Raw genomic sequence first — 26,902 nt, forward strand, 5'->3', positions numbered from 1 at the left:
AGAGAGAGAGAGAGAGAGAGAGAGAGAGAGTGAGTGAGTTAGAGTTGTTGGGGCCACAGGTCAGGAAGGCCTTGGCATCAGAAAAAGAAACTGCCAGCACTCAGAGATCTGAGGGAACAGGAGGCAGTGACAACCAGCATGGAGGACTCCAGGGTGAGGCTTAGCCTGGGAAGGAAGAGTAGGGAAGAGGAAGGTGAACTTAGTAAAGGTGTGAGAGCCATCTGGCAGGATCTATGGACACCCAGAGCAGCCTAGGTTTCATTCTGGGTGTGATGTGCCATGAGCCACAGGGCTAAGGGTGGGAGATGCCCAGAGGGGGACATTGTAGTGACCCCTGGTTGTGAGAGAGGCAGAGGGAAGCCAATGAGCATGGCTTTGGGGTTGCAAAAGAAGAAGAGAGATGAAGTATCCTACCAGACATGGGGTGAGACTACATGGAGAGGGAGTCTCAGGAACTTGTAAAGCAGGTCTCGGTCAAGGCTCCTAGGTGTCATCCCATTTAGTTCTTGTGAAGAGAGAGCGTGGCTGGTTTGACTAGGCTGGCAGGAACTCTGAGGTTACCTGCCTAGGATCACTAGGTGGTGGGGGTGGAGAAAGGATGGAGAAGGCTTTGAGTCTAAGTTGCTTCAGCTCAGAGCTGAGCTTCCCCCTCCCCAACACTACTGCAGGGGTCCTGAAAGTTTCTTTTGTACCATCCTCTCTGGCTTTGGCCTTAGTAAACTGAGAGCCACCCACTGTTATTACCACTACCCAACTTCAACCTCAAGGTGCCCCTTGACGCTGTGCTGGTCGGGCGGTGGGGGCGTGGGGGTTACTGGTACAGGGAACACCCTGTTCTTCATTCTACAGCTGTGGAAGCCAATTTCTGATGGAGCTGGCCTTAGTGTGACTCTAGGATTTGCTTGTTTTTTTTTTTTCTTCTTTTTTTGTTCCTGTTGCTAATGAGACAGGGCCACCTTTCCAGGTAATGAGGCTTGAGCCTTGTAGGTAGCAGGGAGTTGAGGGCCAGAGGCCCCTGTCAGATTGATCCCCCCACCCCCGCTGGCCTCTGGGTTCCTGAAGACGCCTGTGTTCAGTTCAAGTGGGTGTGGCTCAGTGAGTATCAGAGGCTCCAAGCCTCCACAGAATCTCATAGGAGCCAGGTTCACCTTCCAATTGAAGCTGTTAATCATTAATCACTTGCTCTTATCTCACTATTGCCCAGTACCTCTCTGGCCTCTTCTGTTTTGAAGGTCAAACCCTGCCCCTCACCTCAGGCTCTCAGGCTCTCACTAGAGAAGTGGGAAGGGCCCTCATCTACCGGGGAAGTCTTGGTATCTTAGCTCCATGTCCCCTTCCCACTGAGGGGCTATGGGCAGCTGGGCCAGTACGTGAGGCCGTGACATCTGGCAGATGGAGATGCTGACATGCAGAGGGGGAAGGGCTCCTGGCTTGTGGGCATCCTGTTTGGTTATTGGTTTGTAGGATGTTTATTGCGTTGATGTTCAAGTGTGTTTTGAGGGGCGGGATTAGGACTTGGTGGTTACAGCCTGCTGGGAGGGTGAAGGGTCAGGCTGCCAAGCCAAGTGCTTAGAAGTCCAGGGCCTCAGCTTGGAGACTTTCTCAGGGAGGTGGAGGCTATCCTGAGGTGTAGAAGTGGAGAGAGAAACCTCCATGAGTGGCGTATTGTATGCAAAGCCAAGCTAAAGCTTGGTGGCTCCCTGTCCTGCAATGGGTGTGCTCAGAACTCTGCTCTGCCGCTTCCAAAGCCCAGGTCTGTATCTACCACAGAGGATGAAGGTTGTGGCTGGGCTAAAATAGGGCTCCTAGGTAGTATAGCAGCTGCTTGGGGGATCTCCTCTAGGCTTCTAAAGTCTCATCTGTGGTCAACCACACAGATCTCATTTCCCCTGTGGAAGGAGAGCTTCTACGCCACACATCCCCCGTAGAGCTGGGGGTACTCAGCTGCATGGGTTCTCACCCTGGGCTTGTCATCCTGGGTCCCTCTACACAGAGATTTTGGTCCAACCTAGCACTCTGGAATTAAAGGATAGAGGATAGAAAAGTTCAAGGTCTTCCTTGACTCTCTAACGAGTGGAAGACAACCTGGACTACATGAGATGCTGTCCCAACACAAGTGCACACAGAGACAGACAGACTGACAGAAAGAAAGGCAGAGAAAGAGACTGAGTTTGCTTGCTTGCTATACACACCATTCCGTTCTTTTTATCTTTGGTCTGAGAGCATCCCCTGGGGGTAGGGCATAGTCCCCTAGGCTCTCAGACCTGAGAATGGATAGAGCTCTGAGGAGGAAGGTCTCAGGTTGGCTACCTGCACTTGGCCTTTACAGCTCCTGGAAGGGAAAATGCAGGTGCTTCCTGCCTCGCCCAACACCTGGCTCCTCTGAGAGTTAGGACTGCCCCTTCAGCTGCCTGGTCATGTATTTTACACATGAGGAGATCTGAGGCCTGGGAAGAGGTGGCTCTAGGAAGCCTTTGCAGGTAGACACTGTGCTGACGTGGGCCTGACTGAGATCAGCTCATAGTCATACAACTGACAAACCTGGTTTGGCCTGGGACACCAAGGAAGGAATCGGTGGCTACAAAAGCCAGAAGCTGGGACTGAACTGGGAGCCTCCAAGCAGGTACTATATTGTGGAATGGTGGGCAGAGATGGCAAGTAGGGACCCAGGCAGTGCCCTCTACAGGCGGAGGGGTAGGGAACACAGGCCTTAGGTAGGGTCAGCCAGCATGGAGAGGGTCAGGGCTTATCTTTGATTCTTTGCCTTAGCCTCTTACTTGTAAGTAGCGGAAAGTGGCTGGGGGCAGGATGTAGCATGAATACTCTGAGCAGACTTCTGTGGGTACCTCTGGGTGGTCTCAGGATAGGCCCCATACCTCCCACTGTTGCAGGTCACTGAGAGCTGGGGGACAGGTTTGAGGCAGACAGACAGATGGTAACACCTGAGTAGCCAGATCACTATCCTTGGAGCCCTCCTGAGTTCCCAGTGGTCAGGGCTTGGGTAAAATACAGAGGGAGGGTGGAGATGCGAGTAAGGAGGTTGCTATGGAGGGGCATGGACCAGGCAATGTTTGGGACGGTCAAGGTAGGAGTCAGCACTGTGTGGAAGCATCCTGTCAGTCTTGTGAAGCCCAGGTCTTCCCTTGGATTGTCTCTAACTTCCTGGAGTACCAGTGACTCCCCTTCTCCGTGTCAAATTGTGGGCAACGTGACAGATGGTTCTGTCCAGGATGACAAGTTCCAGAGGCTACCGGGTAGAGCTGAGGAGCTGCTGGCTGTTTCTTCAGGTCTTCAGAGAACTTAGGGCTTGTGTGAACTGTGGTTTTAAAATCCCTGCGGCCAAGCCTGTTAGACGCAACGTGGGAACTCACGCTGGTCCAGGCTCTGGGGGCAGCCTCAGGTGGGGAAGGTGGCAGGGTAGGCTTGTGAGGCAGGACCCTCATGGTTGGTTGCCTAGTCACCAGTTTGAGACAGAGAAATGCATGGCTTGAGAACTGCAGATGCCAGGCTGCCACCAGCCAGCTGTGTGTCAGAGCCTCTGTCCTCCAGAGGGTAGGGAGAGAGGGGGCCCACGGTGTCTGGAAGTAGACAGCGCTCCAGGAGTCAGCTGCCGTGAACGGAAGGACGATGGATGAAGTTTTCTGGGAGGGATGATCCGATTCTAGTCTCCTACAGTCTGTCCACCCCTGCCTGGTTAGAGGGCTTAGCGGCATGTGTCTTCCTCAGAAGACCCTTGTTAACCCTGAGGAACCCTCAGCTTCCTCAGCTGTCCTCTGTCCGTCTGTGCTGAGTTCTCTAAGGGTTTTTGTGTTAAAAAAAAAAAAAATAATAAACTGTCTTTCCTTTCCCAAGTCATGCTCCTAGGATGACGACTCTAAGACTAAATATTTATTAACAAATGCTTAGGCCATAAGCTTTGGCTCATTTACTGACTAGGTCATAACTTATGTAACCCATTTAAACTATTCTATGTCTGCCATTTGGTTAGTTAACCTCTCCTTCAGTCCCAGCCTGCTTCATCCTTCTCCACTCCCTCACCGTCTCTCTGAGGTCATCCATCCATTGGCTCACATCTCCTTGGTCCGTTTTTTGTTCTTTTAAGATTTATTTACTTATTTTATGTATATGAGTACACACTGTAGCTGTACAGATAGTTGTGAGCCTTCATCTGGTTGTTAGGAATTGACTTTTAGGACCTCTACTCGCTCAGGCCAACTCAGCTCACTCTGGTAGGCCTTGCTCGGTCCCTGCTCACTCCAGCCCAAAGATTTATTTATTATTATAAATAAGTACACTGTAAGCCGGGCGGTGGTGGCTCACGCCTTTAATCCCAGCACTTGAGAGGCAGAGACAGGCAAATTTCTGAGTTCGAGGCCAGCCTGGTCTACAGAGTGAGTTCTAGGACAGCCAGGGCTCTACAGAGAAACCCTGTCTCGAAAAACCAAAAAAAAAAAAAAAAAAAAAGTACACTGTAACTGTCTTCAGACACACCAGAAGAGGGTGTCAGATCTCATTATGGATGGTTGTGAGCCACCCTGTGGTTGCTGGGATTTGAACTAAGGACCTCTGGAAGAGCAGTTGGTGCTCTTACCCGCCGAGCCATCTCACCTCCTTGGTCCGTTTTTTGTCTCATCTCTCATGGCTCTCCCTGAGTCTCTCTTTCATCTTTTACTATTCCCCAGAATCCTCTCTCTTTCTGCCAGTGTCCCACCTTCCATTTCCTGTCTCAGCTCACTGCCCATCAGCTTTCTTATTGACAGGTGATGTTTATAAGAGACTCTCTAGTTTTGCCCTTCTGTCTGACCTCTGCTGCAACTGCTCCCAAGCCAGTGTCCTAGACTGCACTCCCTGTGTCCCTCTTGGCCCTCTTGCTGCCTTCGATTAACTTCCCTGTATCCCAGCCAGGTCCAGACTCTTAGTTCTACATTTGGCAATTCCATAGTATATGAGGCCTTGCTGCAGGGGCTGCCCCTCATGAAGGAAGATAATATTTCTGAGAGGAACACATAACTCATTTTCTTGGTTTATCCACATTGGCTCTGGTCTGGGCTCCCTCCTGTCCACCTTTGGCCTGCAGAGGGGCTTGGAGGGAGCCTTTCCCATTCCTGGCCTCAGCTTTCTGGGATGTTGCTCTCCCTGAGCATCTGCATATTCACGAAGGGCTGTGTGTAGAGTGGTAAGGGCCTGCTCATCACTGGCCCAGATGGGGACTCCATGTGTCTCCATCTGCGCTTGGATGTTTGTTCCTCAGACAGCTGGGGGATGAAGATCCTTCCCTACACCCCAGGCCTGGCTGTGGTGAGAAACCTGAGTTTGACTTCCTATATGAGCTTGGTCAGGTTGTTGACCTTCTCTGGACTCCATTGTTGATGGAGACACAATAAGGCTAGCTAGACTTTCTTTTTCTTTTCTCCTTCCTTCCTCCCTTCCTCTCCTCTCTCTCTCTCTCTCTCTCTTTCTCTCTCTTTCTCTCTCTCTCTTTCTCTCTCTTTCTCTTTTCCAAACAGTGTTTCTTTATGTAGTCCTGGCTGTCCTGGAACTCACTCTGTAGACCAGGCTGGCCTCAAACTCAGAAATCCACCTGCCTCTGCCTCCCAAGTGATGGGATTAAAGGCATGTGTTACCACCATCTGATTTAAAGGAAAACATGTAAAACTGAGGCTGGCCATTTAGTTTAGTCCATTCTCATCATGGGATGACAACAGGCAAACACGGTTCTAGAGAAGGAGCTTCTAGTTCTGTGTCCAGATTGGCAAGTAGCGGAGCAAGTGAACCACACACCAGGCTTGGCTTGAGGATCTGAGACCGGAAAGCCCACGCGCTAGTGACATGCCTCCAAGAAAGCCACACCCACTCCTACAAAGCCACATTTTCTAGTAGCACCACTTCTGTTGGCCTATTGGGGTCATTTTCTTTCAAATCAACACATTCTATCTGCAGTCCCTATAGGCTTGTGTCATATCATCAGTCCAGCTTTAGGAGTTCCCATCCTCTATTTAAAAGTCCTCAGTTCACATTCTCTTCTGAGACTCATGTAATCTCTAAAAACTGTAGTCCCCTATAAAATCAGAATCAAAAAGCAGATCACATATATATGATATTCAACATATGATGGCACAGGATATGCATTACCATTCCAAAATAGAGGAAAGGGAACGTAATGAGGAAGTGCTGAACCAAAGCAAGATGGAAAAGCAGCTGGTTAAACTCCAAACTCTGCATCTCCATATCTGATGTCAAAGCATGCTTCAGATCTCCAACTCCTTTCAGCTTTGTTAATTGCAACACACTTTTTTCTCTTGGGCTGGGTCCATTCCCCATTAGCAGCTATCCCCAGCAGGTGTCCCATGACTCTGGCATCTCTAACATCTTGGGATTTCCGGGGCAACCTAGGCTTCACACAATGGCCTCCCTAGGCCTCCTTGCAAGGACATCCCTGACACAGGCCTGGCCCCAGTGGCCTTCCTTAATCATGGAGGGAGACTCCATAACCCCTTTCTCCTAGCTTTGACTCTAAAGCCAGAACCACATGGCCGGTGCTGCCAGGCTCTGCTGTGTGCTGGGGCTGGAACATGGCCTCCTTATTTGATTACATCATTACTAGCTTTCTGGTTTTGATGGTTTCCTTCATTGCTTAAGCTTGGCTGTCCTGGAACTCCATCTGTAGACCAGGCTGGCCTTGAACTCAGAGATCCAATTGCCTCTGTCTCATGGCTAGCCATGTAGGAGTGCTGGAATTAAAGGTGTGTACCAACCAAGCCTAGACCTAAACTGTTCCTTAATTCCTTCTCACAAGTTAGAGGCTTAGCTGGGTGGGTCTTACCCTGAGGTCACTGCTCCCTTCATTCCATTTAACTACAGGATTCTCTTTATTTCCTGGAACACAGAACCTATCTCTATTCCACTTCCCGGTGTCCCTTTTTCTTCTCAACTTGTGCATTTTCTACTTTTCCTTGCTCTGCTCAAGTTTCTTTTCATTAAGATCTGTGTAAGAGTAGCCACTAATAACCACACCACAGAGTTGATACTAGGCTGTTTTGAGATCTCGTCTGCCAGTGCTATTAATCCAAAACTCTTCAGGTTGGCTTCAGGCAGATTTTTTTTTTTCTTGGACAAGGGCAAAAAGCAGCCACTTTCTTCACTAAAATATCACAGGAAAGGTATTTGGGCTACATAACTAAAATTCCCCTCTGAAACCTCCTGAGCTAGGCTCCCACAGTTCAAATCTCTCTCAGCACCACTGCCTTCCTGTTCCTACGGGATGGCTCATTAAGCAGCGCTCAAAGCATTCCACTGCTTTTCCAGCCCAAAGTCTACCTTCCTCTAAACAAAAGCATGGTCAGGCCTATCTATCATAGCAGTACCCCAGTCCCTGGTACCAACTTCTGTCTTAGTTAGGCTTCCTATCCGCGTGAAGAGACACCACGACCATGGCAGCTTTTATATGGAAACCATTTAATGGGGCTTGCTTCAGGCCAGAGGTTTAGCCCACTATTGTCATCATCATGGCAGGAACCATGGATGGCAGGGTGCAGGCAGACATGGTGCTGGAGAAGAAGCTGAGAATTCTACATCCAGATGGACAGGCAGCAGGAAGAGCAAGGGCGTCACACTGGGCGTGGCTTGAGGATCTGAGACCTCAAAGCCTATCCCCTAGTGACACACCCCCAACAAAGCCACACCTACTCCAACAAGGCCACATTTCCTAACAGTGCCATTCCTTATGGGCCTTCGGGGGGCCATTTTCTTTCAAGCCACTACAGTTACCCAGACTATACAGTTCAGCAGTCTGCTAGGACCTTACTAGCCCACAACCATCTCACACGCAGGTCTTTCCCTTCATCCTAGCTGTTCCCCCATTGACCCCCATCACTCTAGTAGGGCTGGTACACCCAACCTACCGGCCTCTCTGCCTCTGTCCTCTCTAGGTCCATCTATTGCAAGCTTAATACAATAGTCCCTAGTGCAGGTAGCTACAAGAATTAGTTTGTTCCTCAGTTGCCAGGGTCAGATTCATGTGCTCAATAACCACATGTGGCGAGTAGCTATTGTATTGGACAGTGTACATTTCCAGGTCCATTTCCACTGTCACAGGGAATTCTGTTGGACAACACTAAGGCTAGCCATGTAGGCTGATCCCCAGGTATAAGCTGACCAAGGTCACCCTGCTTACTGCCTCCTGAGCCTGTAGCCAAGGCCTGTCTTCTTCCTAACCACTCCTAACCGTGAGGCTCTCAACCCCTGAAGGGCAGTGGGTCGGGACAGGTGAGTGAGTCCAGCTGTTTTACCCCTCTGAGCCTCAGTTTCCTGATATGTGAAATGGGAGTCGAGGCTCTATCTCAGAGGGAGGGAGGCATCCTAGATGATGCCCTGCATATATATTAGGGCTGTGGTAGGTAAGTGGTAGGTAATGTGTCACTTTCAGCATGAATTAGGTATTCCACAGGTAGGTCGTGGAAGTCCAGGCTCTCGGTAGTCACTGCTTCATGGACTCATAGTGAAAGCTACAAAGACTACTGAGCACAGCTGGCCTATGGACATGACTAATCCGCTTGCCTCCACACTAGTAGATTTGTCCTGTGTCTGCACTGCCTATGGACTTCCGCAGGACCAGAACCTAATGTGCTGGGTAGGGAGTATGGGGAAGGGCAGGGTCCGGGCAGGGCAGTTCTCTCAAGTACTTGCCAGCCCCTCTGTAGAAGAGTTCTAGGCAGTCGGCAGGATGCTGAAGTCCGGCTAATGAAGAGGGCTTGGAGGAAGGGAAGGAGTCAGTCGGGGTGCAGGTGGTTGTGGGGTACCAAGCAGGGATGGGGCTTGCCTGAGGGTAGGTATTGGATTGAAAAGCTGTCAGTGAGGCGTCTGTTCTGGAACTGAGGCAGCCAAGGGAGCTGGGTACCTCTATGGGATCCCAGTGGTCTGGGCATCCATCACCCTAGACTACCGGTTGGAGCAAAAATGGGTCTCTGTGTAGCTTTCTTCACCTCCCTGTACTTTGATGGCACAGTGGCAGTTGTCCCATGGTAAACAGAACCGCAAATACCATTTAAGCAGGCTGGTATCCTTGACAACACTTTTTTCCCTGGAGCAGTCTTTTTCCCTCTGGGTGAGCCAGGGAATAGCTCTGGTAGCCCTGGCTTTCCTCAGCCAGGATATTTGCGTCTATCCTGGAGCAGGACGCCAGCCTACACCCACACTAGGGAGTACTCAGATCTGTTTATTAGCTACCAAAGAATGCCTGGCCAGTCTTGGCTTCCATGAGCTTCATTTTCTTGTGTGATAATGTGTAATTGTTGACCAGTTTCTCGCATAACTGACACCAATCAATCCCTTCCAGTCCTGAGGAATAACTCTATGCTGTGTAGCCCAGGTACTTAACATTTCTTTAATGAATGGAGACAGCAAGTCATACAATACAACAGCCTCTTTAAAATGCATTTCTGTTGGACGCCATGTCAACTCATTGTAAGCATGACCGCCATTGTTAACAGGCATATGCTGTACAAAGATTGGGAAGGCTGAAGCTGCCTGTGTAGCCCCAGACCAATCCTCTGGTGGTGCGCTTGGCTGAACTCTAACCCATCGTCCCTGTACCGTCTCTTGCTCTTCCTGGCCCCTTGTCTCACGGAGATGCTCTGGGCGCCTGGCAGTGAAAGTGTGTAGAACAGGACAGCAAGGTAGTCCTTCCGGCCTAGTTTTCTGCCCTCTTGCATAATGCAGTAAATTCCTGGTCTCAGACGTTAAGCCTAAACCCTGTTCTCCCACTGGCTCTTTTTGCTTTCTAAGCATTTCTACCTCTATCTGAAAACCAGAAAACCCCCCTCAGGGAGCAAGGCAGGAAACCATCCAGTAGCAGTAGCTGCTAGTTTGCCGTCCTTCTTAAACAACCTTGCCAACCCATCAAAACGTGCTAATTCCTCTACTACATTAGAAGTGAAGTTAGCCATTATGCCTAGGCCATGTTGGACGCCACCTATATGCTTGGATTTTTTTTTTTTTAACCTATGTTAGGGTTCTTAAATGCTTCAACCTCCCTTCTAGTCCACTGGCCAGAGGTAGGGGAGAAAGAAGATTAATAGGGAAAAGGGTGTTGTGGACCTGTTTAGAAGTAGTTCTGCTGGGCAGTGTGGTGCACACCTTTAATCCCAGCACTTGGGAGGCAGAGGCAGGCAGATTTCAGAGTTTGAAGCCAGCCTGGTCTCAAGGTGAGTTCTTGGAGTGAGTTCCAGGACAGCCAGGGCTATACAGAGAAACCCTGTCTCGAAAAACCAAAAAAAAAAAAAAAAAAAAAAAAAAAAAAAGAAGTAGTTCTTTGGTAGCGTTTCCACTCTTCATTGTCAGGATACCAGCAGTCCAGTTCAATAGCAAACACCAAACAGGAATCAGTAGCAACAACATGATGCAGCAGAAACAGCAAGGCTCTGCAGAATCAGCATGAGTCAGCAGAAGTGGCCAGAATCAGCTGGAATACCACAAGAAGTTCTTTGGTGTGTTTCTATGAAGTGAAGACCTGTGAAGTGTGTATGGTGTAGCAATGCAAGGGCGTCCTCTCACTGTTTGTGGGGTTCCATTTATATTCTTTTTAAACACCATGCACTCTCACAAGTGTTTTGTTTTTGTTTTTTCAGCAAAACATCACATGCCCTCTCACAAGACAGTTACACAGAAAAACATCAAGTGACACAAATGAGTTGTTAAAGACACCAGAAATTTCCACATCAGACATGTGGCTGGATGAGTGGTTAAGTACTCCCAGGCTTCTGTTTCTTCTGAGCAAGCTTATCTCCACCAGGTTGTCCCTGCCTGGAGCTAGTCCCTAGTTTTTCTCTGGCATTTGAAGCAGCAGAGCTTATCATTACAGAGGCTGTCTTAGTTAGGGTTTTACTGCTGTGAACAGACACCAAGGCAACTCTTTTTTTTTGTTTTTCGAGACAGGGTTTCTCTGTGTAGCCCTGGCTGTCCTGGAACTCACTCTGTAGACCAGGCTGGCCTCGAACTCAGAAATCCGCCTGTCTCTGCCTCCCAAGTGCTGGGATTAAAGGCATGTGCCACCACTGCCCGGCTCCAAGGCAACTCTTATAATGACAACATTTAATTAGGGCTTGCTTGCAAGTTCAGAGATTCAGTCCATTATTATCAAGGCAGGAGTGTGGCAGCATCCAGGCAGGCATGGTGCAGGAGGAGCTGAGAGGTCTATATCTTCCTCTGAAGGCCTCTAAGAGAAGACTGACTTCCAGGCACCTAGGACTAGGGTATTAAACCCATGCCCACAGTGACACCCCTACTCCAAAGACCACACCTCCTAATAGTGCCACTCTCTGGCCCAAGCATATACACACCATCATAGAGGCTTAGGAAGCTGGATGATGCATGGGCTATAGAGTGACCACTCTATCACTATATATAGCCATGATCTGTGGAGCCCATCCTAATGTGTACCCCTCAAAGGAGTAGATAAGGATGAGAAGTGAAGAGACAAACCCAATGTCAGCCTCTCTTTGAATCCTGAAGCCTCAGGAGTCTGCTGTGCTGGCAGCACTCTGTCTGTCTGTTGTTACACATGGGGTGATTCAGCTTCAAGTCAAGAGGATCCTTGTGTATCTTGAGAGACCAGGGAAGGTGTTCAAGTCCCTCTTGAGCCCCGTGACACTGACTTGCTATGCTTTAGTCCTAAGATAGGAACAGGAATTAGTCATGGAAGCTCCAGGGAGCCTGGTGTACATTATCAAAAAAAGGGAAGAATTTCCAGGAGTGCAAAGGGCTTGGAAGGTGCTGCTGGTTGGATGAGTGAAGAACAAGGCCCACTGGCAGAGCACTGGCTTGGGAGGAAGGTTTGAATGGCATCCTTCCTTATTTATTACATGTGGTGTGTGTGTGTGTGTGTTGTATGCCTGAGCATGTATGTGTACATATAGAAGCCAAATGTCAACATCTTCAGCCACTCTCCACCTTCTCTTCTGATGAAGTCTCTCATTAAAATTTGGAGTTAGCTGATTGGCTGTGCTGTCTGTTCACCTTGTCTTTACTTTAACAGCTCTGGGGTTACAGGTACACATAGCTGTGCCCAGCTCCCTGCAGAGATGCAGGGAATCAGACTTAGGTCTTTATGCTTGTGCAGCAAACACTCTGTCCATTGAGCTATCTTCCCACACACTGGGCAGAATTCCCACTTAGGGGCCTTTTGGAGCTTAGAATAGAGACTAGAGAGGCCTGAAGGCCTGGCCCAAGGTCCTGAAAGCTTCATGACCAAACGCTCCTGCAGGGTGATGGGTGTCAATCGCCAGTGGTAAGCAGCTCCCGTTTGGCCCAGTCCTTTACCAAAGCCTGCCAGAACAAGGCGTGTTCAGTGGGACATCTGTGTCCCAGCGTCTGGCAGGAGACACACCAAAATAAGCATTTACAGAGCAGCCTCCAGCACCAGGCACCCCAGAGAATGCTTCAACGTCAGGGCTGCAAAAGAATATATTTTCATCCAAGGAGAGAGGCTCAGAAAGGCAAAGAGGCTTGCCTGAGATTACACAGCTAAGTCACAGTACCAAATTCCTAGGTTTAACAGTAATCAGGAATGCCAGTACTCAATGAGCACCTACTGTGTGCCTGGGCAGGCTTCCGGCCCTTTCCACAGACCAATGAAAGGAGAAACTCCTGGAGGTCACAGGCAGTGTATGGATCTGCCCTTTGTAGCCACAGGCCTGCCTTGGGCCTCAGGAACTGCTGGACACGCAGATTGCTTGCAGACACCCCTGTTCTGCTCCCAGAAGCAGGCAGAGTGCAAGAGGACCTTGTGCAAACCTAGAATAGATTGGAAGGCAAGCACAGGGCAGACCTTAGCTCAAAGTCGGGATGCTCTTTAGAGCAGATGGACCAACAGAATTCCTGTATGTGTTTCTGAGCTGGGGTTTGCCTTCTTTTTTTTTTTTTAAAGATTTATTTTATATGTATGAGTACACTGTAGCTGTACAGGTGGCCTTGAGCCATCATGTGTGTGGCTGCTGGGAACTGAACTCAGGACCGGTGCCGCCCCGCTTGCTCTGGTGTAATTCACTGTAGCTGTCTTCAGTCGCACCAAAAGAGGGTGTCAGATCTCATTACGGATGGTTATGAGACACCACGTAGTTGCTGGGATCCAAACTCAGGACCTTTGGAAGAGCAGTCAGTGCTCTTACTTGCCGAGCCATCTCGCCAGTCCGGGTTTTGCCTTCTTATTTCACTTCATGCACACCTCAATACTGTCTATAGTTGTTGGCCTGACCATTTCTCTACCATGGTACAATCTGGTCCCTTCTTCCAGTTGGAAGAACTGGAGACATCATTGCTAGCCCAGAGCTGAGAACACCAGAGATTGAGGCATCAAGGGTCAGGGAGGGAGGCAGGGCCATTGGGTGTCACAGAGGGGAATAACTCTTAGCTCATGAATAATCTGAACTATAGCATAGGCCAGTTAGCAGGAGCTAAGACAAGGACAATCAAGGAGACATCAGGTCCAAACTAAGATACTGATCTGCTCGGGCCAGCTCAGGACCATGGAGAGCTCCACAGGCACCTCTGTCACTCAGTGACACCCAGTGACACCTGTCAGGCTGTGCCCTAGAGTTGCTGCTGCATGAATCCCGTCACAACCTCCAGGGGTACAGCCAGATTCAGCTGAGCCTGAATCTGAGGTCATGGCTGGATCATTATGATGGGTGTTACCCTAACAGTATTTAAGAAACACAGGTGAGGGAGAAAGCTCCGCCCTCAGCATGGGGGACACTGTCCAATGGGATAGGGGCCTGGAACAAACAAAAAAAGCAGAGAGTAAATTCTCATCTTCTAGGATTGGGGCACTTCTGCCCTAAGACCCCACAGCTGTACATACTCTGGCCTTGGGGCTCACACCAGTGGCTCCTGAACTCTCCAACTCTCAGCCTTGGACTGGGAATCACACCAGGGCCCCCTGGTTCTGAGGCCCTTAGACTTGGACTGGACCACATCACTTGGCCATTAGGGTGTGTCTGTTTGGCAGAGGCATGCCACTCCATGGATCAGCCTCTGAAACCACGTGAGCCAATACGTCCAATAAATCCTCTGTCTGTCTCTCTCTTGTTGAGCCGTCTGTCTACTTCGAGAACCCGACACTTACAGCTGTGATGTTCCAGCTTGTCAGAATTCTTCTTCATGTCACCTTTCAATAAGAGCCGAGGAAAAGGATGTGTGGGAAGAAATAGAGAGATAAAAGAGGGAGAGAATCTCCCTGGATCAGACTTGCCACTGTCCTACTGACACCTTGGCTTGGCCTCAGCCTCCTGTATCCAGGAGGTAGCTCACCTCCACCCTTTTAGCCATTCAGCCAGGAGGCTCAGTCCCAGGGGCAGGATGCAGCTAGTATGGTGGGACTCTTGGGGCATGGTGCTGTTCTCCAGCTCACGCCTGCCTCAACAGGCTCGGGCTTTGTCTGATCTCCACAGCAGAGCTCTGACTTTGTTTCTCACTGCTCTGGGATAGGATAGCACCTCCCTGGGCTGGAGTTTTGTTCCCTTGAACCCCTCACCCGAAGGCAGTCTATCCAGGGACAAATTACAGGTTAAGAGCTAGCATGGATCGAACACTTATGCTGACCAAGCCAGGCCCTTTGTGTGGGTTTCTATACAACTCTAACTAGGCAGTGAAACTACAGAAAAGTAGATGAACATGCCCAAGGCCATGCACCTAGCGAATGACAGAGCTGGGAGTTGGATGGGGCCATCTGTACCTGTGTGAGTGACAGTGGGTGCCTTGAGAAGGTTCTGGGAGACCCCTGGAGAATTGTTGAATTTTTCTGGCTTGAGTTGGACCTAAGTATAGCCTCTCAGCTCTGGGATCAGTCTCTGCAGAAGGGTCCCAAAGGGTTCTCTGTCTTCAGAGAGCTGCCTGCCTGGACCTCGAAGACAGTGTCTCATCTCTCTGGATGTCAGTCAAGTCCTTCATCAGTTGAACTTGGTTCTCAGGCAGCTCCTAGGATCTTGGGTTCCCAAGGTCCAGAACATCCTGGAACGCAAGGTAGAAGTGGGGCGGTGTCCCTAAAACCTCCATTTCTGGCATTTGTATGACAGTGACCTGTCTTCTTATCTGGAGCTCTTAACTGAGGAAAGTGAGAACAAGAAGCTTCAGGCGTGCTGCTAAAATCCCCTGCCCAGGTCACTTCCCAGCTGCATGCAGACATCAGTGTGGCTGCTACCCAAAGCCATTCCATTTCCCATCCAGTTAATCAACATATCTCCCAGAGTTGACAGTTCCCTGCCACCCTTGTCAGAGAGCCCTCTGTCCACAGCCCTCCCTTTTACCACCTTGGAAGACAAGTATGGAGGGTGGAGGCAAAGCACGTGTGAAGGTAAGAGGATAACTTGCCAGAGTTGGTTCTCCTTCCGTGTGCATCCCAGTGATGAAGCTTAGGTCGTGGGGTTTGGTGGTAAGCTCCTTTACCTGCGGAACCTTCTTGCCAGCTCAATCTACACTCCTGACCTTGACCTTGACCCCTGCATAATCTGACTAGGTCCTGCTCTTGTTTTCCCTGACCTCAGCATGGTATCCTTGTCTGAGTTTAAGCCACAGATGCACAAAGGAATGGTGTGATTCTAGGTCTGCCAAAAGACGGGAACTCGAGAAGCTGCTGATCTAAGCCCTGGAGTCCCAAGGTTGGCAGGAGAAGACAGGAACTTGCCCTGGCTCTGCCATTTTGTTCCCTCTGAACCCCTTCCTATTGCATAGTGTCCTCCCCTGAACACAGGTTGTACCCCCTTCCCTCTCAAACCTCCAAAAATACTGTCTAGATGCTCAGAAGTGACACGTGCTCAGTTCTCCAGATGTTCCTTAATCCAGTCATTTGACCCATCAGGTCACGGCTCAGGGAGCCTGTCTGGCCAGCCCATGAGTCTGTGCCTGTACCCATCTGTCCTGCACGGTGTTGTGTGAATGATTCATTCCACACTGACAGTAAGCTCCCCTTGGGCAGGGTTTGTCCCTGAAGGTTTTCAGTGGCTGGCTAGGTGTTGGCACGTAGAGATATGGGCTGAGGTGACCGTGGCTGGCTACCCACTGCATGTTCTCTGGGTGGACTTGCTCATTCCACTTGGGTTCAACTTAGAAGGTGGAAAGGGCTCCAAGAGTGTTCTCACTGGCTGAGATGCCATCGTTGACTCTGTGCAATTAAGTACCCTATTGACCCTGTGGCAATGTACCCATTAGTTCATTCCTCTGGCTGTGTATATGAGGCTGACACAGGTACCTGCTTTGTGTTGGGGATATTGTGTGAGCTATGCACATAGCATGCTTAGGGCAGAAACTGATGTGGGGCATCAAGCCTCAGTGAAGCGAGATAACAGAGGCAGGAACATTGCAACATGGTAACAGAGGCAAGAACATCACAACATGGTAACAGAGGCAAGAACATCGCAACAGGGCCCAAGGTTCTCCTCAGTGTTAATTGTACCTGGATCTCCTGTACTGTTGAGTGAGAGAGGCAAGTTTGCCTGAGGAACCTGCAGTCATTTTTGAGCGGTGACTCAGTCACTATCGTGGTGTTTTGGGTAAAGTCTTGCCATCCTTTCACGTCTGTTTCCCCATCAGTAAAAACTGTGGTCACAGTGACCTCTTGAAAGGTGGAGAGTCTTTCACTGAGGCCCCGAGGCCAGATGCTTGTTTATCCCACTTCACATGAGGCTGTGACCAAAAGAAAGAGAGGGAGACTGGAGATTGAGCACGCAGTGCCTAATGATCATACTGCTAAGAGAAGATCCTCCTGGAGGTTTCCAGCCTGGAGCATTCGAATGGTTGAATGTTTACTGCACTTACTGTGCATCCACTGTGCACTGCGAACTCCATGCCCAGGTCCCAGGTATGAAGACAGGTCCAGAATGTTGAGGAGCATGCTAAAGTTCAGGAATATAACTTTCTTAGTTAGTTAGTTAGTTAGTTAAGTTTTTTTTTTTGAGATCTGTTGTTTAGACCTGACTGTCTAAAACTCACTCTCTACACCAGGCTGGCCTCAAGCACTTAGGAGGCAGAGGCAGGTGGATCTCTATAAATTCGAGGCCAGTCTGGTCTATGTTGTGAGTTTCAGGACAGGCAGTGCTAAATCGTGAGACCCCCATCTCAAACAGCCAGCCAGGCCTGTTGGCCCAGACCTTTAATCTCAGACCATCTGCTTCTGTAGGAAGCAGAAGTGGGCAGATGTCTTTGAGCCCAAGGCCAAGCCTAGGCTACAGGGCAGTTTGAGGCCACCAGTCAAAGCTGAACAAAGAGACCCTGTCTGAAACAAAACAAAACACTAAAACAAAGCAAAAACCAAAGCTAAACAAAACACACATCGTTAACAAATTAAAAAACAAAACAAAACAGACTGGCTTCTGGGCGTGAACAGTTAGAGTGGATTTCTTTGTTCTTGGTTTAGTATCACAAATCTCAGCATGTTAGACACTAGGTCCAATCCAGTTCTTTTCTTGAATCAATAATGAATAATGACTATTCTATTAACATGACTTTCATGTTAATAGAAATAGATCTTCCCTTTCCTTTTAAATTCCACAAAAGACGCCTAGCCTTTTCATTTCCTTTGCTTTGCTAAATGAATCACTGTACTCGCCAGACTTAGGAACTAAGCACTTGCTATTCATTGGGGCCATTTAATTTCTCAAATAGCTTCTGGTTGTGGATAGAGATGTTGCTGTAGCTCCCACTCAGCCTATCTACAATTATTCTACAGAGAGGGAACAGATACCAGCATGTCACTAGTAACTGAACTCTATTTTATTTGGTTTTTTGGTTTTTTCGAGACAGGGTTTCTCTGTGTAGCCCTGGCTGTACTGGAACTCACTTTGTAGACCAGGCTGGCCTCTGCCTCCCAAGTGCTGGGATTAAAGACATGCGTCACCACCACCCGGCTTTATTTGGATTTTCGATGCTGTTATTTTGGTGGGCTTTGGTGTTGGGAGTGCCACCCGGGGCCTGCAGCATGCTAAGCATGCATGGCTTTCCCCCCACCACCCCTAGCAGAGAATGTATTTCTTTCAGAGTATTAGACTGTGGACAAGCTTGTACAGGGAGGGCCTGGGACAGAAACCTAGCCTTTGGTATCTTTGGCCTTTCCTTAAAATGTTCCTGTCAGAGCAGAGGATAGAGTTAAGTAGGAAAGTGCCTGAGCATGCAAGGCCTGTGATCAAACTCCAGAAACTCAGAAAAAAAAAACAAAACATTCCTCTCGAGGTTTTGGTTCTTTTCCCGGGTCCCTGACTCTTCTGTCCTCTCTCGCTTCCTGGCAGCTGCAGAGTTGAATAGGAAGACATGCTCTCTGCTAGGTGGTGGTGGCTATGCACGCCTTTGATCGCAGCCCTGGGAGGCAGATTAAACGTGGACTTTTGAACCCTTACTTTTGGAGGAAGCAGATTGGTAGGCCCCAGTTAACAAATAAACGAAGGACGGAATTCCAGACTCTGAGCTCAGAGTAGCTGTCCTCAGTTGGAGATCTCTCTGCATCTAGAGAGGGAGAGAGAAATTTAACTCTGATCCAATTACAGTTTAAAACTAGTTGGGCCAGGTGTGGTAGTGCAGGAAAGCCTTTGATCCCTAGCCCTTGGCCTGCAGAGGCAGACGGATCTCTGAGTTTCGAGGCCAGCCTAGTGAGCTCCAGGACAGCCAGGGCTAATAATAGAGACCTTGTCTTTAAAAAAAGAAAAAGAAAAAAAGAAAAAAGTGGGGCTGGAGAGATGGCTCAATAGTTAAGAGCACTCTTAACTCTTCTGGAGTTAACTCTTCTTATGCTCTTCTGGAGGTCCTGAGTTCAAATCCCAGCAACCATATGGTGGCTCACAACCATCTGTAATGAGATCTCATGCCCTCTTCCGGTGTGTCTGAAGACAGCTACAGTGTTTTTTTGTTTTTTTGTTTTTAAGTGTGGACCTCTTCAGAGCTCTGTCTCTCTCTCCCCTCAAATGATTTTTTAAAAAATTTTATTCTATGTTCATTGGTGTTTTGCTGCGTGTATATTTTATCTAGGGTTAAAGTCTCAAGCTTCTGTCAGGTGGTGGTGGCACACACCTTTAATCCCAGCACTTGGGAGGCAGAGGCAGGTGGATTTCTGAGTTTGAGGCCAGCCTGGTCTACAGAGTGAGTTCCAGGACAGCCAGGGCTACACAGAGAAACCCTGTGTCGAAAAACCAAAAAAAAAAGAAAAAAAGAAAAAGAAAAAGAAAAAACAAAAGTCTCAAGCTTCCACATGTGTGCTGGACTTGAACCTGGGTCCTCTAAAGAAAGCAGCCAGTGCTAATAACCTCCGAATCATCTCTCCAGTCCATATTGACAGGTCTCTGGTATCCAATTTAACAGACTTCCTGGCGCACACAGATATTAGAGATAGAAGGTCTGAGGGGATCTTCCTTGTTAGAGACCAGAAAATAAAATTGGGAGGTCATCCTAGGATGGGGAAAAGGTGCTGGCAGCTTAATGAACACACTTTCCTACCTTTAGAGTTTGGCCTGGTTTCTTACCTTGAGTTGGTGGTCCTTAAGTCCCAAAACAAGGTCCTAAAAACTCTTTTAGTCTCTCAGCATTTTTCCATGAAAATGCATGGAAGCCAGGTGATGGTGGCGCACGCCTTTAATGCCAGCGCTTGGGAGGCAGAGGCAGGCAGATTTCTGAGTTTGAGGCCAGCTTGGTCTACAGAGTGAGTTCCAGGACAGCCAGGGTTACACAGAGAAACCCTGTCTCAAAAAACAAAAAAAGAGAAGAAAAGGAAATGCATGGAAAAATGGAAAAGGTGTGGTTGGTTCCTTCACACAAAGAAAAAAGAAAGGAAGGGAGGGAAGGAGGGAGGGAGAGAAAGAAGGAAAGGAACAGTAGCCTAGCCTAGAGCAGGGCATCAACAAGCCCCTGGGCATTTGGCAGCTGCTCCACGCCCCACCCATTGGATCCTGACACCCTCTAGGAGGTTTCCCCTGGCTGCATTTTGCTTCAGGAACCAAGCCTAGCCCTGATGAGCAGTGTGTGGCTTCTAGTGGAGGAACAGTCTACAGAGAGGTGACGTGTTTCAGGGCTGTGGGGTCTTGGTACGGTCAACCTTTTTTTTTTTTTTTTTGAAATAGGGTCTTTTTATATAACCTTGGCTGTCCTGTAGACCATTATGTAGACCAGGTTGGCCTCCAGGTCACAGAGATCTACTTGCCTCTGCCTTTTAAGTATTGTCGATGAAAGATGTATGACCTGTGTCATTAAAGGCCTGGGACAGTGAACATTTGAGGGCAGCAGATGGGTGACTTAGTACAGGATATCCATTATGTATCTATTATATATACATATATATTATATATAATTTATGTGAGTATACTATAGCTGAGACACTCCAGAAGAGGGAGTCAGATCTCTTCACAGATGGTTGTGAGCCACCATGTGGTTGCTGGGATTTGAACTCAGGACCCTCGGAAGAGCAGTCAGTGCTCTTAACAGCTGAGCCATCTCGCCAGCCCAGGACAGGACATTCTCGCAGGTGACTGCAGCTAGAACTTCTCTCAAGTCCTCTTCCTAGGACAGGAGCCTCAGGCTGCCCTGACTTCTTGCTCTCTCCATCTCCTGCAGGATGAAGATGAGACGCTACAAGCTCTTTCTCATGTTCTGTATGGCCGGCCTGTGCCTCATCTCATTCCTGCACTTCTTTAAGACCTTATCCTATGTCACCTTCCCGAGAGAACTGGCCTCCCTTAGCCCTAACCTCGTATCCAGCTTCTTCTGGAACAATGCCCCTGTCACACCCCAGGCCAGTCCGGAGCCGGGTGGCCCCGACCTGTTGCGGACTCCACTTTACTCCCACTCCCCCCTACTCCAGCCACTGTCCCCCAGCAAGGCCACCGAGGAACTGCACCGGGTGGACTTCGTGTTGCCAGAGGACACCACTGAGTATTTTGTGCGCACCAAAGCTGGCGGTGTGTGCTTCAAACCAGGTACCAGGATGCTGGAGAAACCTTCTCCAGGGCGGACAGAGGAGAAGCCCGAGGTGGTTGAGGGCTCCTCAGCCCGGGGTCCTGCTCGGAGGCCTATGCGGCACGTGTTGAGTACGCGGGAGCGCCAGGGTAGCCGGGGCACTAGGCGCAAGTGGGTTGAGTGTGTGTGCCTGCCAGGCTGGCACGGGCCCAGCTGCGGGGTGCCCACGGTAGTGCAGTATTCCAACCTGCCAACCAAGGAGCGCCTGGTACCCAGGGAGGTGCCGAGGCGGGTTATCAACGCCATCAACATCAACCACGAGTTCGACCTGCTGGATGTGCGCTTCCATGAGCTGGGCGATGTGGTGGACGCCTTCGTGGTCTGCGAGTCTAATTTCACCGCCTACGGGGAGCCTCGGCCACTTAAGTTTCGAGAGATGCTGACCAATGGCACCTTCGAGTACATCCGCCACAAGGTGCTCTACGTCTTCCTGGACCACTTCCCACCTGGTGGCCGTCAGGACGGCTGGATTGCAGACGACTACCTGCGCACTTTCCTCACGCAGGATGGTGTCTCCCGCCTGCGCAACCTGCGGCCCGATGATGTCTTTATCATCGATGACGCAGACGAGATCCCTGCGCGTGATGGTGTGCTGTTCCTCAAACTCTACGATGGCTGGACAGAGCCCTTCGCCTTCCACATGCGCAAGTCTCTGTACGGTTTTTTCTGGAAGCAGCCGGGTACACTGGAGGTGGTATCAGGCTGCACCATGGACATGCTGCAGGCCGTGTATGGGCTGGACGGCATCCGCCTGCGCCGCCGCCAGTACTACACCATGCCCAACTTCCGGCAATATGAGAACCGCACCGGCCACATCCTGGTGCAGTGGTCTCTTGGCAGTCCCCTGCACTTCGCCGGCTGGCACTGCTCCTGGTGCTTCACACCAGAGGGCATCTACTTCAAACTCGTGTCGGCCCAGAATGGCGACTTCCCCCGCTGGGGTGACTATGAGGACAAAAGGGACCTCAATTACATCCGCAGCTTGATTCGCACTGGGGGATGGTTCGATGGCACGCAGCAGGAGTACCCTCCTGCGGACCCCAGTGAGCACATGTATGCTCCTAAATACCTGCTCAAGAACTATGACCAGTTCCGGTACTTGCTGGAAAATCCCTACCGGGAGCCCAAGAGCACTGTAGAGGGTGGGCACCGGAACCAGGGCTCAGATGGAAGGTCATCTGCTATCAGGGGCAAGTTGGATACAGTGGATGGCTAGGGCTGTGCAATTTTACAGGGCCAGGCAGGCTGAGATGACGGTTAAGCCAGTGTTATCTGTAGCCTCCTCGGTATTCCCGGGCTCTTGAGAAAGGCAGGAGTCCTTGCAGATGGTCCTCCGTGCTCAAGCCTCTAGAATTAAGGGTCAGGCCTTTCACCCCAAAACAAAAAAGGAAAAAATATTTTCTAGTAGAGAAGAGCAAGCCCAGACATCTATGCAGCATTTTTTCCCCCAAGAGTGCTGTGAGAAAGAGGTGTTCCTGGAGACCATAAGGTGGTATTCTGGGACTGGGGAGTGCTCGGGAACTTCAGTCTAGTTGAACGAAGCCCACCTTTGACATCCTGGATGGACAAGGAGGATACCATGCCAGGAGTTCCTAGCATCCTGTAAATAAATGCATTTGCATCCAGGAGCAAGAAGAGACAGTAGGGAGGGTCTAGAAAGGATCTATCTGCTCTTGATCTTGGCCAAGAAACCAGGGAAGCATTGGAAAATGGCGCCCTGCAGAGAGCGCACTTTGCAGCTTCCTCAGACCCAGGGAATGAGGTCACTGATGGCTGGGAGGATGGAGCTTCTTGGTGGCTGTCAGTCCCCCTGCCTCTTCAAGGAGACGTGCCGGGCTTGATGAGGAATTTTCCTCTGGTTCCAAATATACCCTGATGGTTCTTCCCACTTTTCCTGCTGTGGTCTTGTGGGAGCCTTGTAAAGGACTCCAGGAGTCTACTTCTTGGGGTGGGACAGGAACTGGAGACCATAAGACAGCCAGTAGAGTAGGTGGGACAAGAGAAGGAGACCAACAGAGGCCTCTATATTCCTTTCTCCTTCCCCATCACTCTCTGCTGGCATCCAGTCCCATTTTGTCAACATCCCAAAGGTAACCATTCCCGTGCCACTACACATCCCACCCCCACGCCCGTAAGAGCGTGCTAGGGGCTAGGAAGGGGCCACAAGGTTTTCCGGGGTCCAAGAAAGGACCTTAAGTATATCAACCCATTCCTCTTAGTTTGCCTCGTGTGGGGCACAGGGTGTATTTGAAAGGATGCTAAGCTGCTATAGAAATCCCTTGGCAACCAACAATTAAAGTAAGACCAGCTTGTTACTAAGTAAGTAGTCTAGGAGGAGATGATCCAAAGCCTGTTCCACAGTCAGCTTAGCTTCACATACAACTTCCAGGTCTGGAGAGAGGGGCTGCACCTGAGAAGAGGAGGAAGTGTGGACTCTTTCCTGTGAAGGGCAGGGGTCAGATGTGTCTGTTGCTTCTTACTGGTCAGGACTTAGCTGCATGGCTATTGGTAGTTGCAAGGAAAACTGGGAAATGTAGTTTTGAGCAGGGCAGCCATGTGCCTGCCTCAATTTGAGAGTTGTGTATTACCAGCAGCACCTTTACAGGAAAGGTGCGAGGGAATGCTCATTACCCTGCTCTTTTTCTATCTGCCCCGGCAGGTTGAGGTACAGTGGGGACTTGCAGGGGTCGGGGAAGAGTGGGTGCCTCTCTCTGAGGCCCCTGATTGTTCCCATGATGCCAGTATGCAGGGTTACCCATGGAATGGTCCGTGTTTGTGCGTGTCTGTCTATTTATGGGCATGGGTGCATGCTTGGTGTGTATTGTATGTCTGTATCCATGTGTCCCTGCACAAAAATGATACTCACGTGTGGGTGTAGGAGCCTGGGCTTGGCTATCCTCTTCTTTAGGCTCTGGATCTTATAGTCTCATCTCTTATGGCTCCACAAGATGCCTGCGGCGGGGAGTCCTTGGGGGAACCTTGAAAGCAAGACTAGAAGGGAGTACAGGGTCTGTGTGTGTGTCTGTTTGTCTTTCAGTCTGAGGAATGGAATCTTCCTAGCTATAGGGATATGCAGCTGAGAGCCCATCACTCTCTCAGCCCTTCTTGGCCCTTCTCTTCCTCCCACTGCCTCCCCAGCATCTCCTGGATGTAGCTCTGTCTGGAGCAGTTTGCCAGGTGGTGGCTGCTCTGATGAACAGGCATGAGGGGCTCTAAGGCCTCTCTCCTCCCACCGAGGAACATCCCCCATGGAACGGCTCCTTCAAAGATCCTCCCTCTCTGGTTCCTCTAGGGACTGAGAGGTGGCCGCAGAAGTCGGCATCCCAGAGACTAATGGGTCCATCTGAGCCAGGGCTCTCTCCTGAGATGTCTGTGGATGCTTCTGTGTGATATCTACCCCCTTGGATGAAATCCTCACTACCACACTCTTGGTACCCCCAGCTGCTTCACGGATGTCCTGTTTCAGGCATTTCAGGGCTTCTGCCCACACGTGACCAATTCAGGGAGGGAGAAGGACCCCTGGGAAAGCACAGGGCTGCTGGGCTGGCCTTCCTTCTCAGACTAGTAGCGCGAAGGTAGTATAATGGTTTCAGCTAGGTAGGGAGAGGCCTGGTCATGGGCTGAGAGGTGGGAGCTAAAGAGTTTCACATATAACCACAGCATACACTGGGAAGTTGAGGGCCAGGGGACCCAGGACCATTCCCCCAATATGAAGAGAAACCGAATTGAATGTGAATGTGGGCACATTCTCCAGGAACCACTGGCCTGTGACCTCTAGACCCAAGGAAGGCTATACTGGTGTCCAGCTGGCCTCGTTCACCCAGGGGTCACAGTGGTTAGAAGGGACAAGCTTGATGAAGCTTTGGGAACAAAGGTGAGGTTCAGGGTGGGAAGACAGGACTCACCCAAGCAGAAGGCAGGGCCCTGGGAAAATGTGTAATTTAAGGACACCAATAATAATAATAATAATAGTAATAATAATAGTATTATTTTTTTTGTAAAGGAAAAAAATCAATATGTACATTCTGAAATCATTTTCTCTGTAAATGGTTGAATTTCATTTCACCCTTAAAGGGATGCTTAAAGGAGAAGATAATATTAATAATAAAACAGCTGAGAAGTCTGGAGGGCGTGTGTACTGTGTGTGGCCAGTTTGTGGATACCCCAGGGCAAAGATGGATAGGACCAGACAACTTTGGTCTTGCTGCTAAGTCTGGACCTGTGGGGCACAAGGCCCTCATAAGGTCTGGGTGTGGGGGAAGAAAGAATCTGTACACAGACCCTTCACTTGAGGAGATGGTCACCTTCAACTTAGGCTTGTGTTTCCCACCTATGGATGCAATTAGAGATACTAGGCTGTTGAGTGGGAGGAAGGATGACACCGGACCCTCCAGAGATCTGGGTAAGGGCATTGCTAGTTGCTCTCACTGTTCTGATCACAGCATCAGATAGCATGCTTCTGCCTTTGGTACCCCTGGTACCCAGAGTCCTTTATGGTCACATTTGCAGTCTTTCTGGGAAAAGACTGTTGCCTCCTATCTGGGAATGACCATCTTTCTCCTTGGGTGCTGCAACAGTCGCTAAGGCCTTGGAGCACAGAGCCTCTTGTCCCTGGCTGGGTCCTAAGCATGGTCTGAGACCAAGTGCTGCCTTTGTGGGATAACTGTGTAACCTCCACATCAGACTGCAGGTCCGGAAGCCGGAGGATGACAGCAGTGTTAGTGGCCTGACACCTGAGACAGGGACTGCTCGCGTCTCTGGCCACACTCCCAAAGTTCAAAAGGAGCTGACTGGATGCTTGGGAGGGGGGAGGTTGTGGGGTGGGAGGTAGGAGTGGGGGAGGGGGCGGGGAGAAGGTGAGTTCTGAAAAAATAAGGAAGTGAAGAGGAAGACAATTTGGCATGGCCAGAAGAGGGCGCCAGCGACCCACTCGCCGGTAAGTTTTTCGGATTCTAGCTTGTGTTGGGGCATGTCACCATTATCATCAATAGCTACAAATAATACATCTTTTCAGGTATGACTTTTTGTTTGTTTTTTGGAGACAGGGTTTCTCTGTGTAGCCCTGGCTGTCCTGGAACTCACTCTGTAGACCAGGCTGGCCTCCAACTCAGAAATCTGCCTGCCTCTGCCTCCCAAGTGCTGGGATTAAAGGCGTACGCCACCACTGCCCGGCTCAGGTATGACTTATTAAACAAACACTTTCAGCCAAGTTCTAGGCTGAAGAATCTCTTCCTCCATCATTCCCATTTGATGAATGTGGAAAGGAAAACAGACCACGGCCACCTTAGATGTTGGCGTAGTATGAGGCAAGTTCTAGTTCACTTGTGGTCAGAGGTTAATGTCACTGTGGGACTGCACTTCCTGTGGGCTGAGGAGGAAGACAGGAAGAGACAAAGGCGGGGATAGGTATCATGACATACCTAAAGCTGCTAGCCAAGCCAGGCATGGGCCAGAGCAAAGGACATGGAACAGCTTCTGCTGTTCAGAGGCTGCCAGGCATGCGGGAACACAGACAGGGAAAGGCAAACTCCGATTCGCTGAGGTGAGGGCTTCGGTGCAGGGATCTATCACACATCTCAGCAAGCACTGCTTCCTGTATCTTCCTCACTGGCTGTCTAGGTAGGTGTGGTACCAGCAGGCTCCATGATGACCCCAGGTCAGGGTGTCCTTTGCCTGATTGTCTCCAGCCTCTAAAAATGGGGGTATGCAGTGCTTTAGTCCCTATAGAGAACTAATGGTATCTGTAAACCTTCATCCAGCAGGGACAGCTGAGAGCTCCGTTGAGAACAGCTGTCTGATCCACCATTAAAACTCTACTGCCAGCTGGGCGTTGGTGGCGCATGCCTTTAATCCCAGGTGGATTTCTGAGTTCGAGGCCAGCCTGGTCTACAGAGTGAGTTCCAGGACAGCCAGAGCTATA

General features: G+C 49.9%; 1 protein-coding gene and 1 long non-coding RNA gene across 2 annotated transcripts in view; one reads left to right on the forward strand and one right to left on the reverse strand.

The window, feature by feature from the left end:
* Mgat3 (beta-1,4-mannosyl-glycoprotein 4-beta-N-acetylglucosaminyltransferase) overlaps nt 1–25,112 on the forward strand; it is a 53,607-nt gene extending 28,495 nt beyond the window's left edge. Inside the window, exon 2 of the mRNA XM_031349724.1 lies at nt 20,581–25,112. Within this exon, the coding sequence (XP_031205584.1) occupies nt 20,582–22,198 (1,617 nt within the window). The 5' untranslated portion in view covers nt 20,581 and the 3' untranslated portion in view covers nt 22,199–25,112. The remainder of the gene's footprint in view (nt 1–20,580) is intronic.
* LOC116076128 lies at nt 13,195–26,667 on the reverse strand. The gene is made up of 7 exons (XR_004112828.1): nt 26,403–26,667; nt 23,849–23,960; nt 18,381–18,486; nt 16,807–16,883; nt 16,445–16,674; nt 14,729–15,003; nt 13,195–14,161 (listed from the first exon to the last, which is right to left on the reverse strand). It is a non-coding gene; the product is annotated as an uncharacterized LOC116076128 (long non-coding RNA).
* Nucleotides 26,668–26,902: the final 235 nt, after the last annotated feature.

The sequence above is a fragment of the Mastomys coucha genome, unplaced genomic scaffold, assembly GCF_008632895.1.
Source record: "Mastomys coucha isolate ucsf_1 unplaced genomic scaffold, UCSF_Mcou_1 pScaffold11, whole genome shotgun sequence".
In the NCBI taxonomy this organism is placed as follows: domain Eukaryota; kingdom Metazoa; phylum Chordata; class Mammalia; order Rodentia; family Muridae; genus Mastomys; species Mastomys coucha.